Genomic DNA, 24,155 nt, shown 5'->3' with positions numbered 1-24,155 from the left:
TATATTCGCAGTGTCACTCCTTTTTATTTGAGTTTCAAGTTTCCTCTTTAAAACCCGAACCTGAGTTTATCTGTTGTTATGGGTCACAACAGAAGGTTTTTGTGAGCTAGAAACCGTCTGTGTTGATATTGATGGAGTATAAGTCATGTTTAACAGTATGATTTGATGATTTTGCTCCAGACCCCAACAGATGAGAGCTCTCCTCAATCCAAGCATGAAGGTGAGGCTGTCACTCTTTTATATTAGTGTTTCATTAGTAGAGATGCACAGTATATATCTGTGATTGGACACTATTTTCTGTATCAGCATTAGTTGCTTTATTTCACTTTATTGTTAATGTACAATTGTACAGGTGTATAACATTAAAGGGATAAAGGGATTTTTCAAAAATGGAAATTCTGTCATTTACTCACTATCAAGTTGTTTCAAACCTGATTTTCTTTCTTCTGCTGGACACACACACACACACACACTCTCACACAGACATACTGACACTCAGACACACACTCTCAAAAACACACTCACTCTCTCTCTCACATACACACACACAAACACACACTCTCTCTCTCTCTCTCTCTCTCTCTCTCTCTCACACACACACACACACACACACTCACTTACTCTTACACACACACACACACACACACACACACACACACACACACACACACACACACACACACACACTTTCTCTCTCTCTCTCTTTTACACACACACTCACTCACTCACTCACTCACTCACTCACTCACTCACTCACTCACTCACTCACTCACTCACTCACACACTCACTCACATTTTAGGTATTGCCATCAATAACGGTGTTTATTAAATGATTAGCATCAGCAAAGGTTGATTTTTATATGAGAAATAAAAAAGGTTTCAGGCTTTCTATCAGTTATGCTGCACATTATCACATCTTTATGCCGGATTTCACTTGAAACGTGTAAAATTCAAGATTAAAGCATTTGAAGAAAAACAATTCTAAAAAGAGGCTAAATTGTTTATATAATAATAACCCAAATTCCTGGATCTGTTCTATTCTAATGGTGCTGTGTCTGTCCTGTCAGTGGAGCCGGCTCCTCCTGTAAAGGGAAAACCGATGGACGATCTGACGGGGCGTCTGGATGAAGCGCGTCCCGTCGCGTCCACTAAAACACACACAGGTGAGTCGTGCACGGGGGGTGATCACACACACTGGGCTGCTTTACACGACAGTCTTCGGCTGCATCCAAAATCACACGTTTCCCTACTATATAGTAAACCGTATGTGACAAGAGTAGTATGTTCGAATTCACAGATTAAGTTGTTAGTTTCAACAATTAGTTTCAACACAATTCCTTCATAACTGAATGGCAGTGACTGCCATTCAGTTATGAATGAATTGTGTTGAAACTAATTAGCACAACTTAATTTTTAGTTACTAACTTAAAAACATGTATCATTATCATGTATCACTTCAGTGGTTATAAAAGGAGCGCTCTTGACATTCTTTCTGTGTAATTCAGTCATCATTTAAAGAAAAGTTTTTTGTTTTTGATGAGACTTTTTTCCATATATTAGGGGGTCAATTAGTGCACCTGCTGCTGCCATCTACAGGTTATAGTGGTAATTGAATTTTTTTTTTAAATGTCCCCCTGTAGTCAGTCATTTTATTCCTTAAAACTCATATTTGATCACCAAAATTACATATTTAAAGTTTTTTCTTGATGTTTTAAAATAGCTTGAATGTAACTCGACACCCTTGCCTCATTTAGTATGCGCGGTTCTATGAATATGCAAATGAGCCCCGCCTCCACTCACTCATTCAGCTCAGAGATCCACTGGTTGACGATCACACGGGAAACGCCTGAAAACACGAGTGTGGACGCTAGTTTTTAAACGAAAACACCGTTTTCAAATGTATGCGGATTAATGTAGACGTAGCCTTAGGGGCTGATTACGCGACACCGTTGTCAACTAAAAACGTTAAACTTTTTATGCGTTTTACACGACAGCGCCTTTTTGGGGCGCCTAAAAACGCAAACTTGCTTCACGTCATGTGAGCGCCCAGTTTGGCAGAGTTATGATGGCGCTCGACGGCGTATTTATGCGGGTCGATGTAAATGACAACTTTTTTGAAAACGATGGTGTGTGCACGATGTTATTATTGAAAACGGAGGGCGGGGAATATTCGTTTCTCTAAATACCCGGCTATGTGTAAATGTGGCTTCAATGTAAACAACAAAAACGCCAATCTCTGAAGACGATGACGTCATGCTAATGCGTATTACTTGTTCAGTCTACAGTGTTTCATCGCCATCTAGCGGCCTGGCAGCAGAACACAGCGTTTTTAGTCGTTTTCGTGAATCCGTGTGAATGAGGATGGTTTGTTTTGACAATTGCGTCGTCCTACAGCACGTGGAAATCTCAAAGGAAAAACGTGTCAGTTTTTAGCATATCATTGTCATGTGAACGTATCCTAAAGGCCAGTTCACACTGGGACGAATTTCGCGCGCGATATTCGCCGACGTTTAACGCCTCGTGACTAAACAAAGGGCGCCAATGTGAGTGTGCACACCGACACGAAAAACACCTCACGTAAAAGCGTCATTTTTTTTAAAACGCCTCGGTTTTGTTTTTTTGGTTTGACGCACTGTGTCAAAAACTATCCGACCAATGAGATTGGCGCTTTTGCTCACGTGTCTGGAGCTTCTGAAGTTACAGTAAAACACAACTTGGGGGCGCTCAAACACAAAACGGTCTTGCCGAGCACACAGACGTAACGGCGAAGAAGATATACGCCAAGTAGCGTCGACACACCATAGATATCCATAATATTTATTATGGATATCTATGGTCTACACTGCCGAGGAGAAATAAGACGAGGAAGACGCAAGGCCAGATGACTGTAGAGCTGCTGGTCTCGTTGGTGTCGGAACATGAAGAACTATATGACAAACGCGACAGCGACTACAAAATAGGACTATTTCTGTTTACATTAAGCGCCATCTAATGTCAGGGAATGATTTTGCATGTTCACTCGGCTCATCGTCAGTGAAATCGCTTGGGTGTGAACACAAAAAACGGCAGGGAAAAGGTTACAGCTGGAGCCCTGAAACCCCCAAAAGATCATGAGTGAGTTGTGTGTGTGTCTCCACAGGCAGTAAAAGCTCGTCTCCCTCCACCTCGTCTCTCTCATCGCCAGCGTCTGGGCGAGCGAAGATGAGCGTCTGCGGCCCTGGCAGTAAAACGGCTCCTTCATCCTCCTCTTCCTCCTCCTCCTCCTCCTCCTCCTCTTCCTCTCTGTCTTCAGCCAGTCCTCCAGCTAAAGTCCACCGCGCGCGGAAGACCATGAACAGGCCTCCCTTCCCGCAGGTTCTTTCATTTCTTTGCTATGAACACAGATTTACGGGAAAAATCACGTGGATTTCTTAATAAAATCATAATTCTCTTGTGTTTCTGAGCAGATTAAGTCTATAGAGTCGTTGGCACACGCTACGCCTGAGAAAAGCATCAGCGGCGGGAAGACAGACGCGGACACAGGTCATAAATCTTGCATAATCATATTCATGTGTCGTTTATTTGGACGTGTGAATAGTTGCAGGAGTGTTTCTCTCTCTGTGTAGTTGTGAAGAAGCGTAAAGTGTGTGTGGAGTCGGATGCAGGAACTCCAGAGAAAGTGGCGCGGCCGCAGACGGAGGTGAGATCAACGATCAGTGTGTGTGTGTGTGTGTGTGTGTGTGTGTGTGTGTGTGTGTGTGTGTGTGTGTGTGTGACCGCTTTAAAAGACTTTCTTTCACTGGTTAAACTGTGCTCTGAAATACAACGCTAGGCAGATATAAGGTTTTAAATCACTTTTCCTCACGGCTGGAATGGATTGTTGATTTTATAAAATGATAATAGCAATATGAATAAAAAGATACCAATGTTCAATAAATTAATAATAATACTTTTATTATTGTTATCTTTTATCATAGAAATAACACACCAGTGTTTAATAAATAAAGTAAATTAATAATTATTATTATTATTATTATTGTTGTAATAATAGCAGTTTTTGCTATTATTATTATTATTATTATTATTATTATTATTAATAATAATGTATTTGCCTGAAATGCATTGTTGATTTTATAAAAAAATATATCAATAAATCAACAACAAAAATATTTTGTATTATTGCTATTATCTTTTATTATAGCAATGTGTAATAAATTATTAATAATAATTATCATTTTGTTGTTGTTGGTAATTACAATAATAGCAATAATAACTTATTATTATTATTATTTTATAAAATGCTGGTAATGGCAATATGATAAAATATACCAATATACAACAAATAAATAAATAAATAAATAAAAATAATAATTATTATAATAATAATTATAACAATAATAATTATTATAATAATAATAATAATTATAATTATTATATTATAAAATATAATATTATTATAAAATATATATTTTAATATAGATTTATTTATATTTATAATATTTAATTTTATTATAAATATATATTTTATAATTATATTATAAAATATAATTATGATTTTGATTATTATGATTGTAATTGGTGTTTTTATCATAGCAATATGATAACAAAATTGTTCAATAAATAAATAAATTATTAATGATAATAATTCTAATTAAAATGATTTATTTTATATTTTTGATTAAGGCCCCTCCTTCCGAAATACGAAATGTGCTGTGATTGGTTAGCTGGCTCAGTGTGCTTTGATTGACACCTCTTAGCGCATGCTCAGGGAAAGTCCCGCCCCTTAATAACACGAGCTCCACCCACTCAAATGTAAATAGCCTATTAAGGATGGCGTCAATTTCAAACCATTTCAAGCCTGATTTATACTTAATAATAATATTGTTGTTGGTTGTAGTTCTTGTAAAGTGGATTCTGGATCCCTTTGGAGGGACTTTGTAACCGTGCAGATCTGTTTTATGCTCAAACAACAACATTACACGATATCTAAAGTTGAAAAAGTTCATTTGTAGGACCCGCTCAAGTAATATAGTTGTCAATTTGTATTGTCTATTATATTCTATTGTAGCTCAGATTTTATAGGCCGCTTTGATCTTATGGTAATTAGTGTAATATTAGCACATATATATACCTGAGTGTTTGTTCTCCCCAGCCGCCTCTGACGGCGTCTCCAGGGATGGGGAAGCTGGAGCCGGTTGCCACGGCAACCAAAGAGCATCCCAGTGGTTGGCTGGAGGATCTCGACGAAGAGGCGGATGAGGAAGATTTCCACCTGCTCTACAACAGTTACTCTGGAGACGATCTGATTTACTCGGACAGCAAGGTGAACACGTCAGCCATCGCACATGATCACACAGACCAATCGCCGCTGAGATCTGAGACTCTTGTGCTCTTATTTTGCAGTCAGATGATGGGATGGCAGACGAGGCGCTGGAGGCGGGGCATCTGTCGGATCATGTGAGTGCTCCTTATTTGCATACAGTTTCAGGATGTTCGGAACAAATGCAAGAGCAGGATTGTGGAAACCTCGAAATATCAGGGAATACAGAAACATTTTAAAATGTGAATTCCAGGCCTGAGAAAGTCATGGAAATGTAACCAAAAAAAAAAAAAAAATGTAATAAAAAGTTAAAAATAAAAAGTAAGTTTAAAAAAATATGTTTTTAATTCAAACTTTTAAACAGTCATGGGTCTAATAAATTAGGCCTTAAAAATATCATTTTTAAAAGTAAAATATTAAAACTTCTAAAATAGTAATTAAAAAAAAAAAGTAAGTGAAAATATATATTTTTTATTGAAACTTAAAAAGTCATGGAAATTAAAAAAAGAAAAATACTTATAAATAAGGCCTTAAAAATATAATAAAATAAAATATTAAAACATTTTGAAAATAAAAAGCATTTAAATATATATATATATATATATATATATAAAAATTAGGCATAAAAAATATAATAAAAAAATACTAATAAATTAGGTTTTAACTGTAATAAAAAAAAAAATATTAAAACGTCTCAAATTACAAATAAAAAAGTAAGTCTTACAATATATATATATATTTTTATTTAAATTTAAGAAGTCAGGGAAAATAAAAATAAATACTAATAAATAAGGCCTTATTGTCTGGAATTAAAAGTGTAATTGTTGTAAAATATATAAAATCCTTTTCCAATAATCTTGAATACCTGGAAAAATTTGATGTTTTTTTGTGTGTGTGTGGAAAAGTCATAACAATTAATTTGTCAAAATATGTGTGAACTCTAAATAAAAAAAGAAATTGTACACAATATTGACAGAATTTTTTTTTCTTTTTATGTATGTAATTATAAAAGCTTCTTGCAAGTGAAGATATTAAGGCACAAGTATTGTAATTTTACTACTGCGACATATGATAATTAATATACTTATGACATATTTATTATTTTGTTTTACAGTGCAGTTATAAAGCATTAATATATATATATATATATATATATATATATATATATATATATATATATATATAATAAATAAATATATATATATATATATATATAAATATATATATATATATATACACACACATATATATTTATATATATATACACACACACACACACATATATATATATATATATATATATATATATATACGTATATATCCAAAAAAAATATATATATACATACATACATACACACACACACACACATATATATATATACCATTATTTACTTATAAACTGACATAAGAAGCAAGAGTATCAACTGATGCTGATAAGATCAAAACGCCCAGTTGTCTGCTAGTTAATGAAGTACACTAGAGTGAAGGTAATGTGTGTGTGTGTGTGTGTGTGTGTCAGAGCTCGGGATCCGATCAGCCCCTCGCCACTTATAAGAAACCAGAGAGAGACGAGACGCCCTGGAAGCGTCAGGGGAAGGGTAAAGGGAGAGAGAGACCCCCCGCTGGAGAGCCCGAGGCAGAGAAAGGTGAGACACACACACACACACACACTCACACATGACGATGACGGGGGGGGGAGGGGGGTGTGTGTGTGGATGTGAGCAGCTGTGTGTGTTTGACAGGTGAATCTGCGTCTGCCGAATACACTGAGGTTCCTCTGGACTCGCTGGACATCTCGGCCGCCCACAGCCTCTCTCTCTCTCCACACGCAGGTGTGTGTCCTCACACACTCCCATCAATCACTGTTTCTAGTAAAGGAGTCTCTTCTGCTCACCAGGACTGCGTTTATTTAATCAAACATGCAGTAAAAATTCTGAAATATTATTACAGTTTCAAATAACTGTTTTCTATGTGAATATACGTTAAAATGTAATTTATTCATGTCAACAAAACTGAATTTTCATCATCATTACAGGAATAAATGACACTTTACTAGATATTCACATAGAAAACAGCTGTTTTACATTGTAATATTTCACTGTTTTTACTGTATTTTTGATCAAATAAATTCAATTCAATTTTAGTAATTCAATTTAGAATTTTTTTTTTACTGTTTATTTTTTATGCATCTTTTATTTTTTTTAAATCCTTTTTGTTTTGTAAAGCACTTTGAATTAGTATTGTGCATGACTCAAATGTGCTGTAATATAGCTCGCCTTGCATCGCCTTGCCTTTATGGGCAAATAATTGAAAAATAAAGATGTGTTTTAAGTGTGCGTGTGTGCGTGCGTGTGTGCGTGTGTGTGTGTGTGTGCAGACGGGAGTGACGCAGAAACGGAGCGTCTGGAGGAGCTTCCTCTGTGCAGTTGTAGGATGGAGGCGCCGCGGGTCGACGGGTTCAGCTCTCGCTCCAGCCGGACCTGCATGGCCATCGAGAGCATCAACGGAGAGGTGAGCCGGGATTCTCCCCGAGGGGTTAAAGCAGTCGCCATCAACGGGTCACGAGTCTTCAACGGGACACACAACAACACACCTTTTAATCTGAAGCAAAAAATAGCAGACAATCAGACAAAGACTGTGTGTGAAAGTTAACAGCTTTAATAAGGAAAAGAACTACAATCCCACGAAGATTTAATCAAATATTGAAAAAATATTATTAAATATTATTTATCTGTCAATCTGATATATCTTGACTAGTGCTGTCCTATCGATTAATCACATCTAACATAAAAGTTTGTATATAAAAGCTGCTTTGAAATGCGTATTGTGAAAAGCGCTATACAAATAAATGTGAATTGAATATATATATATATTCAGAGCCGCCCCGAGCCTTTTGGGGGCCCTAAGCAGAATTTGATTTGGGGGCCCCCTCCCACTACACGGAGTCACCTGTGCTTGACGATTATTGACACAAATGTCACGCAATAATGATACATTATAAATGAATACAGTGAGGTTATGTATAAATACAAAATAAATACTTAATAAAAAATAGATAGCCTACTAAAATATTTTTTTTAACTTTTACTTTACTCTTTTACTAACTCTTGAGAAAACTGAGAAATCAAAAAACATAATAAGAGCAAGGGTTCAACAATGACAATTATTGTTGAAAACTGTAAAAATGTTATTATTTCTCAACTGTCTCAAAACAGTGTAACTGTCCACAAAATCTTTTTTATTTTAATTAATTAATTATAGTAACAGACTTTGTTAGATTGTACATGACAGAATCCAACAAAGTCTGTTACTATAACACCGGTAATGATGTACTGGCGCTCGTTGTATCTGTGTGTATGCAATGTATTTTTCCCCTCGGGGCTTGCCGTAGATAGGAATGGTTCAATTGCTGCACAAAACATACCGTAAGTAATCATGCAAACATACTTTTATCTTGCTCTTTTTTTCTCCTCCTGTGTCATTTTCTTCGTTCTATTTTTGGCACCAGAGGGATACGTCCTTTTTTGTGACATGGCTTAACATTACCGCGAGTCCGCGACTATGCGCAGTTGCGCACGAATTGTCTATGCACTCTCGAGGTGTCTAGATTATGCGCATGACTTAAACGCTGGCAGACACAGCAGCAGTTGTAGGGAGGTATATTGATCATGAAATCAGATTTTTTTTGTCTTTAATTATTTATTCATTCATATTATTTTATTCATTTATGTCACTTGTTTAAGTTATCTAAAAAAAATATTTTTCGATTTTTCGACTCGATTGGGGGGCCCCCTGGTGGCCAAGGGGCCCCAAGCAGCTGCTTAGTTCGCTTATGCCTCGGGCCGGCCCTGTATATATTAGTAAATAAAAAGCAATGCAGACTGGTGGCTTCAACAAAAGCACATACCATCATTTTAAAACCTCACATTTCTTTAAGCGTTTGTAAGTTATCAATAAAAACCGCTTCCCCTATGGAGAAAATGAGCAGGTTTGTGTTTAAATGCTGCTTATATAGACAGTAAAAGCTACTTATCGTGGAACCGATCATGCATTTATGTACAGTGAGTGTGTGCGGCGTAACTAAAGCTGGCGTCCCCCGTCCCTCTGGCGTGGCTCGTCCCGCTCTGTGTGTTTCAGCTGGTGGGCTGTACCAATGTGATCGTGAAGGGGGAGACGATGCGGCCCTCCAGCCGCGTGCCTCTGGTGGTGCTGTGCGAGACGCACCGCTCACACATGGTCAAACACCACTGCTGTCCCGGCTGCGGATACTTCTGCCTCTCCGTGAGTGCCTCGCACCGCACACACCACCAACACCTGCTCCTCTAGCTATTTAAACACACACTGTTACTTTCACTGCTTCTATTGTTCTCAATTTTTTATGTCACACGTCATCATTATATCATTTACACACAATTTCAGAAGGAACAATGGTCATATGTAGGTCACATGGGGAACCCCAAAGAAGCTACTAAAAGCTTTCAGGAGGGGGCCTATAGGCTTTATGCCGAGCGTCACGTGACCAAGCCGGAAAACAGATCACATCACTTTCGATTCAGGTCTTCATGAAATTTTTTGCGGTTTTACTCAAGATAACTTAAAAGGACCAAGCAAAAATGAGCATAATCAATGTCCCTCGCATGTGCAGATTGATATTTAAAAGTTTTTTAAATTTTCTTCTTCACACTAACGTTTAGATATTTAAATAGCATAAAACACCAATAACAAAGTGAACTCAATAGGTTAGCTGATTACCTTAAAAATCCATAGATATCGTAGTTAGTTCTTACGGCGTTAACACTTTCTCTGACAAGCGGATGCAATGAGACCCGTTTTCCGGTTTGGTCACGCATAAAGCCTATAACATAAATATACAACATAATATACAAACCAAAAACTCAATATACCATAGACTCAAAATAGACAAATACATAAAAACAACAAACAGACGATCCCAGCACAAGTATAACACTGAAGGAAAGTTCAACAATCGTATGTTATAAGCAAATTTTCCTTGAGATTTTTCTTAATAATGGAGAAAAAATGCAACAATTTTAAATTTTCCTCGAGCTCGTTCCAAATCTGCAAAAAAACTCGTTGTTTTTGCCAGTAATTAAATGTTTTTCCCTTGTGTCGTGTGTGTGTGTGCCGGGGACAAGCTCACACAGTCGGTAATTTAACCTATGAACGACCTGGAATATCGTACAGGCATTATGAAAAACATTATATTCAATAAGCCAAGGCGACAAAACAGAGGACGATTTGTAAGTCGCTTTGGATAATTAACATAATAATAAATGTAAATCATTACAGGGAAACTAATCATTTACTCACCAGTTATTTAACACACACTATATTTTACTGTGTCCTTGTTACATATGTTACATGTACTTACCGTAGTAATAACAGTAAATTATGCATAGTTACATGCAACTAACCCTCAACCAAACCCTAACCCTATAGTAAGTACATGTAGTTAATTAATATTACTCAGTACTTACATATATAATTACACTGTAAAAATGACACCTTAAAATAAAGTCGAACCGTATGTTTTACAGCTCTTTTCCATCAACAACATTTCACAGTGTTTACTAAATAAATACAGGCGTACGGATTTGGAACCGCTAGTAAATAATGACAGAATTGTATTTATTGTATGTATGTATTATTAATTTCTAAAATGTTTTTTAATATATATAAATAATCCCTTTGAACTGTTTTCTAAGTGCTTTCGATCAGCGATTCCCAAACGGGTTTGTCAGCCAATCCCCTTTAACCTAAAATATTTAATTGAGATTTTAAATTATTATTTTAATAATTTGACGACACATTTGCATGTTAATGGTTCTCTGATGTCGGTTAATCGTCACATGACATGCAGGTAAATAAATTTAATATTTCATAATTTTATTGTGTGTTTTATTTTTTATTTTTTTTAAATTTTTTTAATTTTACATTTTATGATTTTTAAGTAATTATTAACCTAAATCTCAAATAAAAAAGCTGTATAAATGTAATTCTTTTTTCATTTATTTATTTCTAGATTCAACAATTTATTTTTATTTATTTTATTGTTTTTGTTTTAGTTTTATTATTTATTTTTAAATATTTTATTTGTATTGTTAATTTCTATATTTATTTATTTATTGTAAATTATGTCCATGTACTGAACTCTTGTTATTTAACTATGCCAAGATAAATTCTAGGGCACCTAGAACCATTTTTAAATTATGTATTTATTTTAATTTTACATTTTATGATTTAAGTAATTATTAGCTTTTTAGGGGGGGGGGGGGGAGTATTAAATAAATATTCATTTATTTCTAGATACAACAATTTTTTTTTTTTTTTTTTTTTTTTTTTTATATATATTTTTTATGTATTGTTAATTTCTATATTTATTTATTTATTTTAAAATTATCCCTTTAAACTCTATTCTAAATGCTTTAGTTCAGGGATTCCCAAACGTTTTTTTGTCAGCCAAACCCCTTTAACCTAAAATATATATATATTTTTTAACTTAATTTAATAATTATTATTATTTTTTAATAATTAAATTTAATAATATATTAACTAAATAAATAATTTTTAGTAAGGGTTTTATTTTATAATTATGTATTTATCTTAATTTGAAGTATCGTGTGTGTATATATATATATAAAATTTAATATATTAAATTTTCATTAACTTACCATTTTTAAGGAAAGGTCTCTAAGCTCCTCCTCCTCACACTGTTTTCCCGCCACAGGGAACGTTTCTGGAATGTTGTCCCGACGTTCGCATCGCTCACCGGTTCCACCGAGGCTGTGTGTCGGTGCTGGGCAGTGGGCGGAGCCGTGGAGGAGTGGGCGTCGGCCTGTTGTTCTGTCCTCACTGTGGAGAAGATGCTTCAGAGGCGCGCGAGGTCATCGTTCCCCCCACAGCGCCCTCTACAGGCTCCAGTGTGGTCACTGCGAGCGCGTCGTCCACCACCGCCACCCCCTCCCTGCTCCCGGCGGCTCTCGAGGCCACGGCGCGCGCGCTCAGCGACAAGAGGAGCGGAGAGCCCATCAAGTGAGTGCCGGGAGTTTGTGCATATTAATGTGTCATCATACAATCTCTTTATTTCCCTCTGCATTCTCACACTTTTGTGTTCTTTGATTGAAAATGAAGTTTTGCAAATAAATAAAATGATTGCGCATGAACAAATATTGGATTGAAAACTGTCTTTGGTGTCTGTTTTACACAGTGCAAGGATGCGCTGTCGTGGAGATGTACGAAATGGGGCGGAGCTTCAACCTCAGCCGGCCAATGAGACTCCAGGAGGGGGCGGGGAGGAGGATGTGGTTGCCCTCGGCGACGGTGGTGTTGACAGTGTGGGACCGTCGCTCGTCTTACCCAATGGGAAGCCAGTCTGTCCCAGCGCACTTCCGCCTGGAGACAAGAGGGCGGCGCTACAGAGAGCCATTCTCACACAGGACACCGAGAGGTGACCACATTCATACATTAAATATATATATTATTATATTTAAAATAGTTATTAAATATATATATAAATATTTATATTTCACAATGAATATGTATTTTATTTATTTACATTTATTATAATGTTTATATAATTATATCAGTCTAAACAAATTAAGAAATTCAAATTCATAATTTTATACAATTTTTAAATTAATTGTTTTTTTTTAAATAAATACAATCCAATTAAAATGCTTAGTAATTAATTGAATAATAAAATGCTAAATTAAAATATATCATTTTGAAATAAAATAAATCAAAATAAAACACTTTGTAATAATTCGATTATAAAAATGCAAAATTAAAATACGTAATTTAAAAATAAAAACAATTGAAATAAAATACTTAATCATAACAAATTAAATCATAAAAATGCCAAATCTGCTTTGTAATGAATAAATGATTGAAATAAAATACTTAAATAAAAAATATAATAATTCATTAAATTATGAACATGCAAAATTGAAACAATTTTAATATAAAAACAATAAAAAGATACTTGGTAATAATGAATTAAATCATAAAAATGCACACAATTAAAATGTATAATTTTAAAATAAAATTAAATAAATAAAAACACAATGCACTGTAATAATTAAATTATAAAAATAATTTAAAAATAATAATAAATGAAATAAAATATTTAATAATAAATGAAAACGTATAAATTTAATATAAAAACAATCAAAATAAAATACTTTGTAACAATTATTTAAATCCTAAAAATGCAAAATTACAATACATCATTTTGAAATAAAACCAATCAAAATAAATTACTTTTAATAATTAACTAAATCATAAAAATGCACAATTAAAATACATAATTTTAGAATAAAATAAATAAAAAATAAAACATTTTGTAATAATTAATCAAATTATAAATATGCAAAATTAAAATGCACAGTGCAGAATGGATGCCACTCTCAACATACTGGGGATGAATGTCATTGTCATGTGATCTGTTTGGCTTTTTTTGGTTGGTCAGGAGGAAGAAGCTGCGGTTTCATCCCCGTCAGCTCTATCCCGCAGCCAAACAGGGTGAAGCTCAGCGAGTTCTGCTCATGCTCAGTACGTACCTGTGGACCCGTCTCACACACACCTGTGAACCCGTGTCCTTGTCTCACACACACCTGTGAACCCGTGTCCATGTCTCACACACACCTGTGAACCCGTGTCCATGTCTCACACACACCTGTGAACCCGTGTCCATGTCTCACACACACCTGTGAACCCGTGTCCATGTCTCACACACACCTGTGAACCCGTGTCCATGCCTCACACACACCTGTGAACCCGTGTCCATGCCTCACACACACCTGTGAACCCGTGTCCATGCCTCACACACACCTGTGAACCCGTGTCCATGCCTCACACACACCTGTGAACCCGTGTCCATGTCTCACACCTGTGAACCCCGTGTCCATGTCTCACACACACCTGTGAACCCGTGTCCATGTCTCACACACACCTGTGAACCCGTGTCCATGTCTCACACACACCTGTGAACCCGTGTCCATGTCTCACACACACCTGTGAACCCGTGTCCATGTCTCACACACACCTGTGAACCCGTGTCAATGCCTCACACACACCTGTGAACCCGTGTCCTTGTCTCACACACACCTGTGAACCCGTGTCCATGTCTCACACACACCTGTGAACCCGTGTTCATGTCTCACACACACCTGTGAACCCGTGTCCATGTCTCACACACACCTGTGAACCCGTGTCCATGCCTCACACACACCTGTGAACCCGTGTCCATGCCTCACACACACCTGTGAACCCGTGTCCATGCCTCACACACACCTGTGAACCCGTGTCCATGCCTCACACACACCTGTGAACCCGTGTCCATGCCTCACACACACCTGTGAACCCGTGTCCATGTCTCACACCTGTGAACCCCGTGTCCATGTCTCACACACACCTGTGAACCCGTGTCCATGTCTCACACACACCTGTGAACCCGTGTCCATGTCTCACACACACCTGTGAACCCGTGTCCATGTCTCACACACACCTGTGAACCCGTGTCCATGCCTCACACACACCTGTGAACCCGTGTCCATGCCTCACACACACCTGTGAACCCGTGGCCATGCCTCACACACACCTGTGAACCCGTGTCCATGTCTCACACACACCTGTGAACCCGTGTCCATGTCTCACACACACCTGTGAACCCGTGTCCATGCCTCACACACACCTGTGAACCCGTGTCCATGCCTCACACACACCTGTGAACCCATGTCCATGTCTCACACACACCTGTGAACCCGTGTCCATGCCTCACACACACATGTGACACCTGTGAACCCGTGTCCATGTCTCACACACACCTGTGAACCCGTGTCCGTGTCTCACACACACCTGTGAACCCGTGTCCATGCCTCACACACACCTGTGAACCCGTGTCCATGTCTCACACACACCTGTGAACCCGTGTCCATGCCTCACACACACCTGTGAACCCGTGTCCATGTCTCACACACACCTGTGAACCCGTGTCCATGTCTCACACACACCTGTGAACCCGTGTCCATGCCTCACACACACCTGTGAACCCGTGTCCATGCCTCACACACACCTGTGAACCCGTGTCCATGCCTCACACACACCTGTGAACCCGTGTCCATGTCTCACACACACCTGTGAACCCGTGTGCATGTCTCACACACACCTGTGAACCCGTGTCCATGTCTCACACACACCTGTGAACCCGTGTCCATGTCTCTCACACACCTGTGAACCCGTGTGCATGTCTCACACACACCTGTGAACCCGTGTCCATGTCTCACACACACCTGTGAACCCGTGTGCATGTCTCACACACACCTGTGAACCCGTGTCCATGTCTCACACACACCTGTGAACCCGTGTCCATGCCTCACACACACCTGTGAACCCGTGTCCATGCCTCACACACACCTGTGAACCCGTGTCCATGTCTCACACACACCTGTGAACCCGTGTCCATGTCTCACACACACCTGTGAACCCGTGTGCATGTCTCACACACACCTGTGAACCCGTGTCCATGTCTCACACACACCTGTGAACCCGTGTCCATGCCTCACACACACCTGTGAACCCGTGTCGATGCCTCACACACACCTGTGAACCCGTGTCCATGCCTCACACACACCTGTGAACCCGTGTCCATGTCTCACACACACCTGTGAACCCGTGCCCATGTCTCACACACACCTGTGAACCCGTGTCCATGTCTCACACACACCTGTGAACCCGTGTCCATGTCTCACACACACCTGTGAACCCGTGTCCATGCCTCACACACACCTGTGAACCCGTGTCCATGCCTCACACACACCTGTGAACCCGTGTCCATGCCTCACACACACCTGTGAACCCGTGTCCATGTCTCACACACACCTGTGAACCCGTGTCCATGCCTCACACACACCTGTGAACCCGTGTCCATGCCTCACACACACCTGTGAACCCGTGTCCATGCCTCACACACACCTGTGAACCCGTGTCCATGCCTCACACACACCTGTGAACACGTGTCCATGTCTCACACACACCTGTGAACCCGTGTCCATGTCTCTCACACACCTGTGAACCCGTGTCCATGCCTCTCACACACCTGTGAACCCGTGTCAATGTCTCACACTCACCTGTGAACCCGTGTCCATGTCTCACACACACCTGTGAACCCGTGTCCATGCCTCACACACACCTGTGAACCTGTGTCCATGTCTCACACACACCTGTGCACCCCGTGTCCATGTCTCACACACACCTGTGAACCCGTGTCCATGTCTCACACACACCTGTGAACCCGTGTCCATGCCTCACACACACCTGTGAACCCGTGTCCATGCCTCACACACACCTGTGAACCCGTGTCGATGCCTCACACACACCTGTGAACCCGTGTCCATGTCTCACACACACCTGTTCATGTCTCACACACACCTGTTCAGGCTTCACACACACCTGTTCATGCCTCACACACACCTGTTCATGCCTCACACACACCTGTTCATGCCTCACACACACCTGTTCAGCTGCAGCATCAGCGCTGATGTTCTCTCTGTGTCTCTGTCAGTGGAGGGCATCGACCCGTCGTATCAGTCGGACTCTCAGAACCGGCGCTGTGCTCTTCATGCTGCGGCTCAGAGAGGGCTTCTGGAGGTGTGTTACCTGCTCGTACAGGTGAGACTCCTGAACACACACCGCACGCTAACATTCACTCACGGACGTTACATTCAGCAGATGGGGATGCTTCTGGAAATCAGGGTTTAATAAAAAGCTAATCATTACTTAAAGGTGCATATTTTAATTTATCATTTTTAAAGATTCAATTCATTTTTTTCTAAGCATTGCTTTTATTTTAAAATGATGGATTTTAATTTAGCTATTTTATTATTTAATTTTTGGTAAGGTTTTTATTTTGATTGCTCTTATTTAAATAGAAAATTTAATCTTTTTTAAATAACAACAATTAAAATACAAGCCTTAAAATACATAATTTAAAAATAAAAACAATCAAAATAAAATAATTAGTAATAATTAATTAAATCGTAAAAATGGATAAATAAATTATTTTGAAAAAGAGCAATCAAAATAAAACCCTTAATCAATCAATGTAATAATCAAAATAAAATATGTAATTTATTTAATTTTTTACAAATTTTATGATTTCATTTTTAGTAAGGGTCTTATTTTCATATAAAACTTTTTGTTCTCCATTTTTATGATTTAATTGTTTTCAATAAGGGGTATGAATATAAGACCCTTACTAAAAATGAAATCATACAAATGGAAAAATACATAATTTTAAAATAGAAACAATCAAATTAAATCTCTTACTAAAATAAAAAATGTCAAATATAAATAAAATAAATCAATGATAAAAACAATCAAAATAAAACCCTAAAAATATGTGAAATGTTTACTTGCTCACCTGCATGTGGTCATTAAACGACACCAGAGAACCATGAACATGTAAATGTTTTGTAAATTATTGAAATATTAATTTAAAATCTCACAGAGGCGTGTTGTATTGTTGGACTTGTCTCGGTTTGTATCTGAGGGAATTTTTCATTAAAATTCCTGCTTTTGTGATGTATTTTAGGCAGGCGCTAAGGTGGACGCCCAAGATAAGACCCTGCGGACCCCTCTGTTAGAGGCCATAGTGAACAATCATGTCGAGGTGGTGAAATACCTGATCCAGAGCGGAGCCTGCGTCTATCATGCAGTGAGACACACACACACACACACACACACACACACCTGATCCAGAGCGGAGCCTGCGTCTATCATGCAGTGAGACACACACACACACACCTGATCCAGAGCGGAGCCTGCGTCTATCATGCAGTGAGACACACACACACACACACACACTTCTGATCCAGAGCGGAGCCTGCGTCTATCATGCAGTGAGACACACACACACACACACCTGATCCAGAGCGGAGCCTGCGTCTATCATGCAGTGAGACACACACACACACACACACACACCTGATCCAGAGCGGAGCCTGCGTCTATCATGCAGTGAGACACACACACACACACACACACACACACCTGATCCAGAGCGGAGCCTGCGTCTATCATGCAGTGAGACACACACACACTTCTGATCCAGAGCGGAGCCTGCGTCTATCATGCAGTGAGACACACACACACACACACACACACACACACACACTTCTGATCCAGAGCGGAGCCTGCGTCTATCATGCAGTGAGACACACAGGCACACACACTTCTGATCCAGAGCGGAGCCTGAGTCTATCATGCAGTGAGACACACACACACACACACACACACACACACTTCTGATCCAGAGCGGAGCCTGCGTCTATCATGCAGTGAGACACACACACACACACACTTCTGATCCAGAGCGGAGCCTGAGTCTATCATGCAGTGAGACACACACACACACACACACTCACACACACACACACTACTGATCCAGAGCGGAGCCTGCGTCTATCATGCAGTGAGACACACACACACACACACACACACACACACTTCTGATCCAGAGCGGAGCCTGCGTCTATCATGCAGTGAGACACACACACACACACACTTCTGATCCAGAGCGGAGCCTGAGTCTATCATGCAGTGAGACACACACACACACACACACACACTTCTGATCCAGAGCGGAGCCTGCGTCTATCATGCAGTGAGACACACACACACACACACACACACTTCTGATCCAGAGCGGAGCCTGCGTCTATCATGCAGTGAGACACACACACACACACACTTCTGATCCAGAGCGGAGCCTGCGTCTATCATGCAGTGAGACACACACACACACACACTTCTGATCCAGAGCGGAGCCTGAGTCTATCATGCAGTGAGACACACACACACACACACACTCACACACACACACACTACTGATCCAGAGCGGAGCCTGCGTCTATCATGCAGTGAGACACACACACACACACACACACACACACACACACTTCTGATCCAGAGCGGAGCCTGCGTCTATCATGCAGTGAGACACACACACACACACACTTCTGATCCAGAGCGGAGCCTGAGTCTATCATGCAGTGAGACACACACACACACACACACACACACACTTCTGATCCAGAGCGGAGCCTGCGTCTATCATGCAGTGAGACACACACACACACACACTTCTGATCCAGAGCGGAGCCTGAGTCTATCATGCAGTGAGACACACACACACACACACTTCTGATCCAGAGCGGAGCCTGAGTCTATCATGCAGTGAGACACGCACACACACTCACACACACACACACTACTGATCCAGAGCGGAGCCTGCGTCTATCATGCAGTGAGACACACACACACACACACACACTTCTGATCCAGAGCGGAGCCTGAGTCTATCATGCAGTGAGACACGCACACACACTCACACACACACACACTACTGATCCAGAGCGGAGCCTGCGTCTATCATGCAGTGAGACACACACACACACACACACACTTCTGATCCAGAGCGGAGCCTGAGTCTATCATGCAGTGAGACACGCACACACACTCACACACACACACACTACTGATCCAGAGCGGAGCCTGCGTCTATCATGCAGTGAGACACACACACACACACACTTCTGATCCAGAGCGGAGCCTGAGTCTATCATGCAGTGAGACACGCACACACACTCACACACACACACACTACTGATCCAGAGCGGAGCCGGCGTCTATAATGCAGTGAGACACACACACACACACACACACACACTGGTAAATCAGAGTGTTTGATGTGTGTTGTGTGTCCAGGAAGAGGACGGCTCCACAGGCCTCCATCACGCTGCTAAACTGGGGAACCTGGAGGTGGTGCTGCTGTTACTGAGCACTGGACAGGTGGACCTGAACGCACAGGTGTGTATCTGAGCGCTTTAGCCCGTCTCGCGCTGCAGCTGAGGTGTGTGTGTGTGTGACATCAGCTGTGTGTGTTTCAGGACAGCGGCGGCTGGACGCCCGTCATCTGGGCCGCAGAACATCGACACATAGATGTGATCCGAGCTCTGCTCAACAGAGGAGCCGACGTCACAATCCGGGACAAGGCCAGTCTCTCACACACACACACACACGATCCGCTGATAGACGCCTGCTTTCAAACGCTCCCATGTGTATCTGTGTAAGATGTATATTTACAACATGTTTTTGAAGCGCTGATCATTGTAGCCAATCACAGACTTATCTGATGAGCACAACGGCCAATCAGAGGTGTTTACGATCCCGCTCAACAGCTCTCAAAGCGCCACTTTTTTAATTTCAGTTCGACTTTGTACTGAAGTTGGTACTTTTAACAACACTAACATAGACATATAAATTGGTTTTCACCACTGGGGGACTTTAAGACTTCATTTAACTCATTTAATAGGATACAACAGGCACTCTGTCATCATTGAGTGTGTGTCCTCCCTCCGTCTGCAGGAGATGAATGTGTGTCTGCACTGGGCCTCGTTCGCGGGCAGCGCTGAGATCGCAGAGCTGGTTCTGAACGCCGGCTGTCCGCTGTCGTGTGTGAACCTTCACGGAGACACGCCGCTACACATCGCCGCGCGCGAGAGCTTCACCGACTGCGTCACGTACGTCTCACACACACACACACACACACACACACACACACACACACACACACACACACACACACACACACACACACACACACACACACCAGGCTTAGGACCCCAGTATTATGCCTGATCTAAAGCTGTTCTCGCGATTCTTAATGTAATCAATCAAACCCCTTAAGTCATGTAATAATCTTTATCTTTATCCTGATTATTATATATATATAGTTTAAAGTGCATTTTTAGCTATGTTTTGCGACATTGTTGATTGTTACTAAGCAATAAGGCATAATATTTTTTTTTTAGGGCTGTCAAACGATTAATCACGATTAATCGCATCCAAAATAAAAGTTTGTGTTTACATAATATATGTGTGTGTACTGTGTATAATTATTTTGTATGTAAATCCACACATGTATATATTTAAGAAAAATATGTTATTTATATATAAAATGTTTATATTTATATAAAATATACATAATATATAGGCTACATTCAGTCTATATACTGTATATACATGCAAATATTTCTTAAATACACATGCATGTGTGGGTATTTATGTATTAAAAATAATTATACACAGTACACACACATATATTATGTAAACACAAACTTTTATTTTGGATGCGATTAATCGTTTGACAGCCCTAATTTTTTTAAATTACAAGCATGTCATAATTAATTCTTAAACAGAAGTATGCTTCTATCATATTTTTTATGATCATGATTGGAGAACGAAATTGCTAAATGTACTGCTTGTGATTTAAATCTCAATCTAAAAATATGAAATCATCCAGATGCTGTGGAAATCGGCCTTTCGATTGACAAAATATCAGTAGCAAAAATATCGTAAAACGTTATTTCTAATCATTTCGGATAGCTGTATGCTACGCTAATATCTAAGCTTACTAAAGAACGAGAAATGTTTAATTTCACAATCTATAGCTTCGGTTATATACTAGTATATGAAACATATAAGTTAAACGACATTAACGGTCGTTATAACGTAGCTCACTATAATAAAGAGATTTTGTCTGATTTGTAACCAGGCACTAAAGCGATTACCCATAAAACGAGCTTTGAACCAATCGGATTGCTTGGGTCCTAAGCTTATTTTGATCCTAATCCGATATTATCCAAGTCGTTTTTTTAGTTAGCTTAGATATTAGCGTAGCATACAGCTATCCGAAATGATTAGAGAGAACGTTTTTTTCACCATCTACGATATTTTTCGATAAAAAACTTCGATAGCAAATATGATTCTGTTTAAGAATTATGACATGACATGCTTGTAATTAAGCAAAAATGTCTTATTGCTTGAAAATAATTAACAATGTCGCAAAACACACCTAAATGCAATTTTTTTCACTTGGACTATATAAATAATCAGGATAAAAATAAAAGATTGTTAAAGTTTGATTGATTAGATTCAGAACAGCTTTAGATCAGGCATAATACTGGGGTCCTAAGCTGGCACTTCTGTTTCTGGCGCCACACACTCCTCTAACACACACTCCGTGTCTGTGTCTCAGGCTGTTTCTCTCTCGCGGCGCCGACATCGACGTCGTGAACAAGGAGGGCGACACCCCGCTCTCGCTGGCGCGCAGTGACACGGCCGTCTGGGTGGCGCTGCAGATCAACCGCAAGCTGCGGCGGGGAGTGGCCAATCGCGTCGCTCGCACGGAGAGGATCATATGCAGGTCAGTGTGTGTGTGTGTGTGTCCAATACTGAGAGCCATGGTGACCCTGGACCACAAACCCAGTCACGAGTCGCACGGGTGTATCTGTGGCAATAGCCAACAATAGATCGTATGGGTCAAAATTATCGATTTTTCTTTTATGCCAAAAATCATTAGGATATTAAAGGTGCAAAACGCAAGTCTGAGTTTTTGCAGAACTACGCCCCCTCTGGCGACAAGCGAAACTGCAACCAGAGTTGTGCACGCTCATGGACCACACGCATCTTTTATTGGATATGTTTTATGTTTCATGTTGTACTATTCTTCCGATCACAATTCCTAGTTTATGAAACTGTTCACTAACAATGGTAGTAAAACCAATTCTGATTGTACTTGTATCTAGCTTACGCTAAAGCATTACACCTTTTACGCATCGTCATTTGCTGTCACACATAGATTGGCCATATCAGACATTAGAGACTCGGCTATATATCTTACCGTTTTATCAAGAAAAAAGCCAACTGAGGATCCCGTTTGAGACCAAGAGCAGACCGGAGATCTCTCCATTTGTTGAATGCCTTCCCGAGGTTGACTCTCGTCTTACTCCGACGCCTGTCTGACTCCAGTTTGGACCTTTTGGTGGCACTAGACAACATTTTTCTTTTCTTTACTTTACGTGGAGTTTGCGTTGGGGTTTGGAATGGACTACGAGCCGGTCTCTTTGAATCCATCTTCTACCTTTGACGCACGAGTTGTCTTCGCTGATGCGGAGAATGGCGGCGCCGGCGAATACACAAACCTGCGAGACATAGCCTGGTGAACGCGCATGACGTCACGCCCAGTCTCAAATTCGAGCCCGAATCCCTCTTATATATTTTACTGTACAGGATTATAGAGGCAATCTCAGTGCGCAGAGAAGGGCTCATTCAGCCCATCAGGCAGTTCTTTAAGCATGTATAGGATAGAAAAACAGGTATTTTTAACATGAAAAGTTGCGCAATGCACCTTTAAGTAAAGATCATGTTCAATGAAGATATTTTGTAAATTTCCATCGTAAATATATAAAACGTTTATTTTTGTGAGGGGATGCAGCACAGTTGCCAACATAAATGGAAACTTTAAAGGAGATTTTCTCAATGTTTCGATATTTTTTGGACCCTCAGATTCCAGATCTTCAAATAATCATATCTCAACCAAATATTGTCCTATCCTAACAAACCATACATCAATGGAAAGCTTATTTATTTGTGTTTAGATTGCCCCATGTGACTGGTTTTGTGGTCCAGGGTCACATATGTGAAATACATGTGTGATTTGGGTGTTATTTATATACCTGTGTAGTATTTATTGTATAAGAAGCTTTTATTTTTTATTATTTTCAGCTTTCATTTTTAGTTTTAGTAAAGTTGTTATGTGCTTTTGTCATTTTTATTATACAATAGTTACAGTTAATTATATAATTAATCATTTTAAGTAGTTTAAATATTTCTATTTAATTTATTTATGTTTTAGTTACTTTAGTACTTCAAATTATTTATTTCAGTTAGTTGCCAAGGAAACATTTCTAATTTTGGTATAATTTATATACCATTA

General features: G+C 39.6%; 1 protein-coding gene across 1 annotated transcript in view; it reads left to right on the top strand.

The window, feature by feature from the left end:
- Positions 1-24,155, top strand: part of ehmt2 (euchromatic histone-lysine N-methyltransferase 2) — a 46,473-nt gene that overhangs the window by 418 nt on the left and 21,900 nt on the right. Inside the window, exons 2-22 of the mRNA XM_056240149.1 lie at positions 181-220; positions 1,068-1,163; positions 3,140-3,246; positions 3,283-3,354; positions 3,447-3,522; positions 3,606-3,679; positions 5,132-5,302; positions 5,383-5,436; positions 6,819-6,945; positions 7,042-7,131; positions 7,677-7,810; positions 9,437-9,580; positions 12,048-12,352; positions 12,528-12,767; positions 13,788-13,870; positions 16,881-16,987; positions 17,910-18,032; positions 20,084-20,185; positions 20,266-20,370; positions 20,744-20,898; positions 22,416-22,583. Coding sequence (XP_056096124.1) covers positions 181-220; positions 1,068-1,163; positions 3,140-3,246; positions 3,283-3,354; positions 3,447-3,522; positions 3,606-3,679; positions 5,132-5,302; positions 5,383-5,436; positions 6,819-6,945; positions 7,042-7,131; positions 7,677-7,810; positions 9,437-9,580; positions 12,048-12,352; positions 12,528-12,767; positions 13,788-13,870; positions 16,881-16,987; positions 17,910-18,032; positions 20,084-20,185; positions 20,266-20,370; positions 20,744-20,898; positions 22,416-22,583 — 2,573 coding nt within the window. The remainder of the gene's footprint in view (positions 1-180; positions 221-1,067; positions 1,164-3,139; positions 3,247-3,282; positions 3,355-3,446; positions 3,523-3,605; positions 3,680-5,131; positions 5,303-5,382; positions 5,437-6,818; positions 6,946-7,041; positions 7,132-7,676; positions 7,811-9,436; positions 9,581-12,047; positions 12,353-12,527; positions 12,768-13,787; positions 13,871-16,880; positions 16,988-17,909; positions 18,033-20,083; positions 20,186-20,265; positions 20,371-20,743; positions 20,899-22,415; positions 22,584-24,155) is intronic.

Source organism: Rhinichthys klamathensis, unplaced genomic scaffold (genome assembly GCF_029890125.1).
Source record: "Rhinichthys klamathensis goyatoka isolate OS25496 unplaced genomic scaffold, OSU_Roscu_1.1 h1tg000582l_1, whole genome shotgun sequence".
In the NCBI taxonomy this organism is placed as follows: domain Eukaryota; kingdom Metazoa; phylum Chordata; class Actinopteri; order Cypriniformes; family Leuciscidae; genus Rhinichthys; species Rhinichthys klamathensis.
The sequence above is the reverse complement of the archived record's forward strand: the minus strand, read 5'-3'. Positions and strand labels throughout refer to the sequence as shown.